This window comes from Trypanosoma grayi, assembly GCF_000691245.1.
Source record: "Trypanosoma grayi strain ANR4 Tgr_2041_V1, whole genome shotgun sequence".
Lineage (NCBI taxonomy): Eukaryota > Euglenozoa > Kinetoplastea > Trypanosomatida > Trypanosomatidae > Trypanosoma > Trypanosoma grayi.
This window is the reverse complement of record NW_008827659.1, coordinates 1-1280: the sequence shown is the minus strand read 5'-3', so window position 1 is coordinate 1280 and position 1280 is coordinate 1. Positions and strand designations below refer to the sequence as shown.

Genomic DNA, 1280 nt, shown 5'->3' with positions numbered 1-1280 from the left:
GACGCAGTGCTCCTGCTCAGTCTAAATCACCAAAAGCAATCATCGCCAAATGGAGGAAGCGCTGCCTAGCGACTAGCGCACAGCCTCCCTTCGGCAACCTGCGACAACAATAACGTAGAGTTTCTGCTCACCGTTCGGCATATGCACCACTTGCGGCCAGTGCGCAACGGCAAGGCTCGAGCCAAGACCAACGGAGCGCAGCGCATCCAGCCCACGACCCACGAAATGCGCCTCAAAGCGCTCTGGAAAGAGCGCTATAGGCCCACAGAAGCCCTCGAACGGGAAAGAGCGTCCCAAAATACCGACCAATTTCACACAGCATTCGCGAAGGCCCCAGTGCTGTGCCAGCGTAACAGCAGCGGGGTCAACGGCTTCTCCGTACATCTGCTGGAGTNCACACAGCATTCGCGAAGGCCCCAGTGCTGTGCCAGCGTAACAGCAGCGGGGTCAACGGCTTCTCCGTACATCTGCTGGAGTCCTGCAATCTCATCCGCAGTGGACGCGGAAGGCACACAACATGGCATGCAGCGAGCACAAAACTGTGGGTAGCGGGAAGATGTGCGCGCCACCTGCTGCACATCCACCACATCGATGCCAAGGGAGTACGGAGCATCACTCCGCCACGCCACCGCCGCACCGACGAGGTCCTCGTGTGCAAGAGAGAGTCGGGCACCGTACTGCCAAGCGTCCGCTCTGGTACCCACAAGTGGGACGGAAGTCCCCACTACCGCCGAAAGGGCCGCAGACGCCGCGAGACGCGAAAGGACATACGGTGTACGGTGATTGACGTGCAGTAGCTCTGCTTTCCGCCTCACTTCGGCGGCAGCGGCAGCGTCACTGGACTCTGTTGGTAGCAACGACACGAACACATCAATGGCAGGAACTCCGTTGAGGGCGAAGCATAATTTTCTCAGCCCCATTACCTCCGCGTGCGTAACACAGGCAATTGCAACGCCGCAGCGTCAGCCACGTTCAAACACTCTCAATCACCGCCTGCGCGAAATAGAAAAGAAAAACAAGCAGAGAGCAAGCAAAGCAAACAAAACAAAAAAGAAAATAGGAAACAAAACACTCAGCACCTCAGGTAAATCCACAGGGCCATTACCAAATTACAAACACCACAGCGCGCACGACAAGTGAATCAGATTAAAAAAAGAACAAAAAAATACAACACATCACAGAACTTCAGTTTTACTTCGTGTGGGTCACCTTCTTGAAGTTGTGGGCGTCCATGAGCAGCTTCGCGCGATCCGCACGGCTCTTCTCCTTCTCAAGGGAGC

General features: G+C 55.7%; 1 protein-coding gene across 1 annotated transcript; it reads right to left on the bottom strand.

The window, feature by feature from the left end:
- Positions 1-311: 311 nt before the first annotated feature.
- DQ04_20411000 (hypothetical protein) lies at positions 312-920 on the bottom strand (the record flags this gene model as incomplete). The annotated part of the gene is made up of 1 exon (XM_009317927.1): positions 312-920. The coding sequence occupies one exon, from the start codon at positions 918-920 to the stop codon at positions 312-314; it is 609 nt and encodes a 202-aa protein (XP_009316202.1).
- Positions 921-1280: the final 360 nt, after the last annotated feature.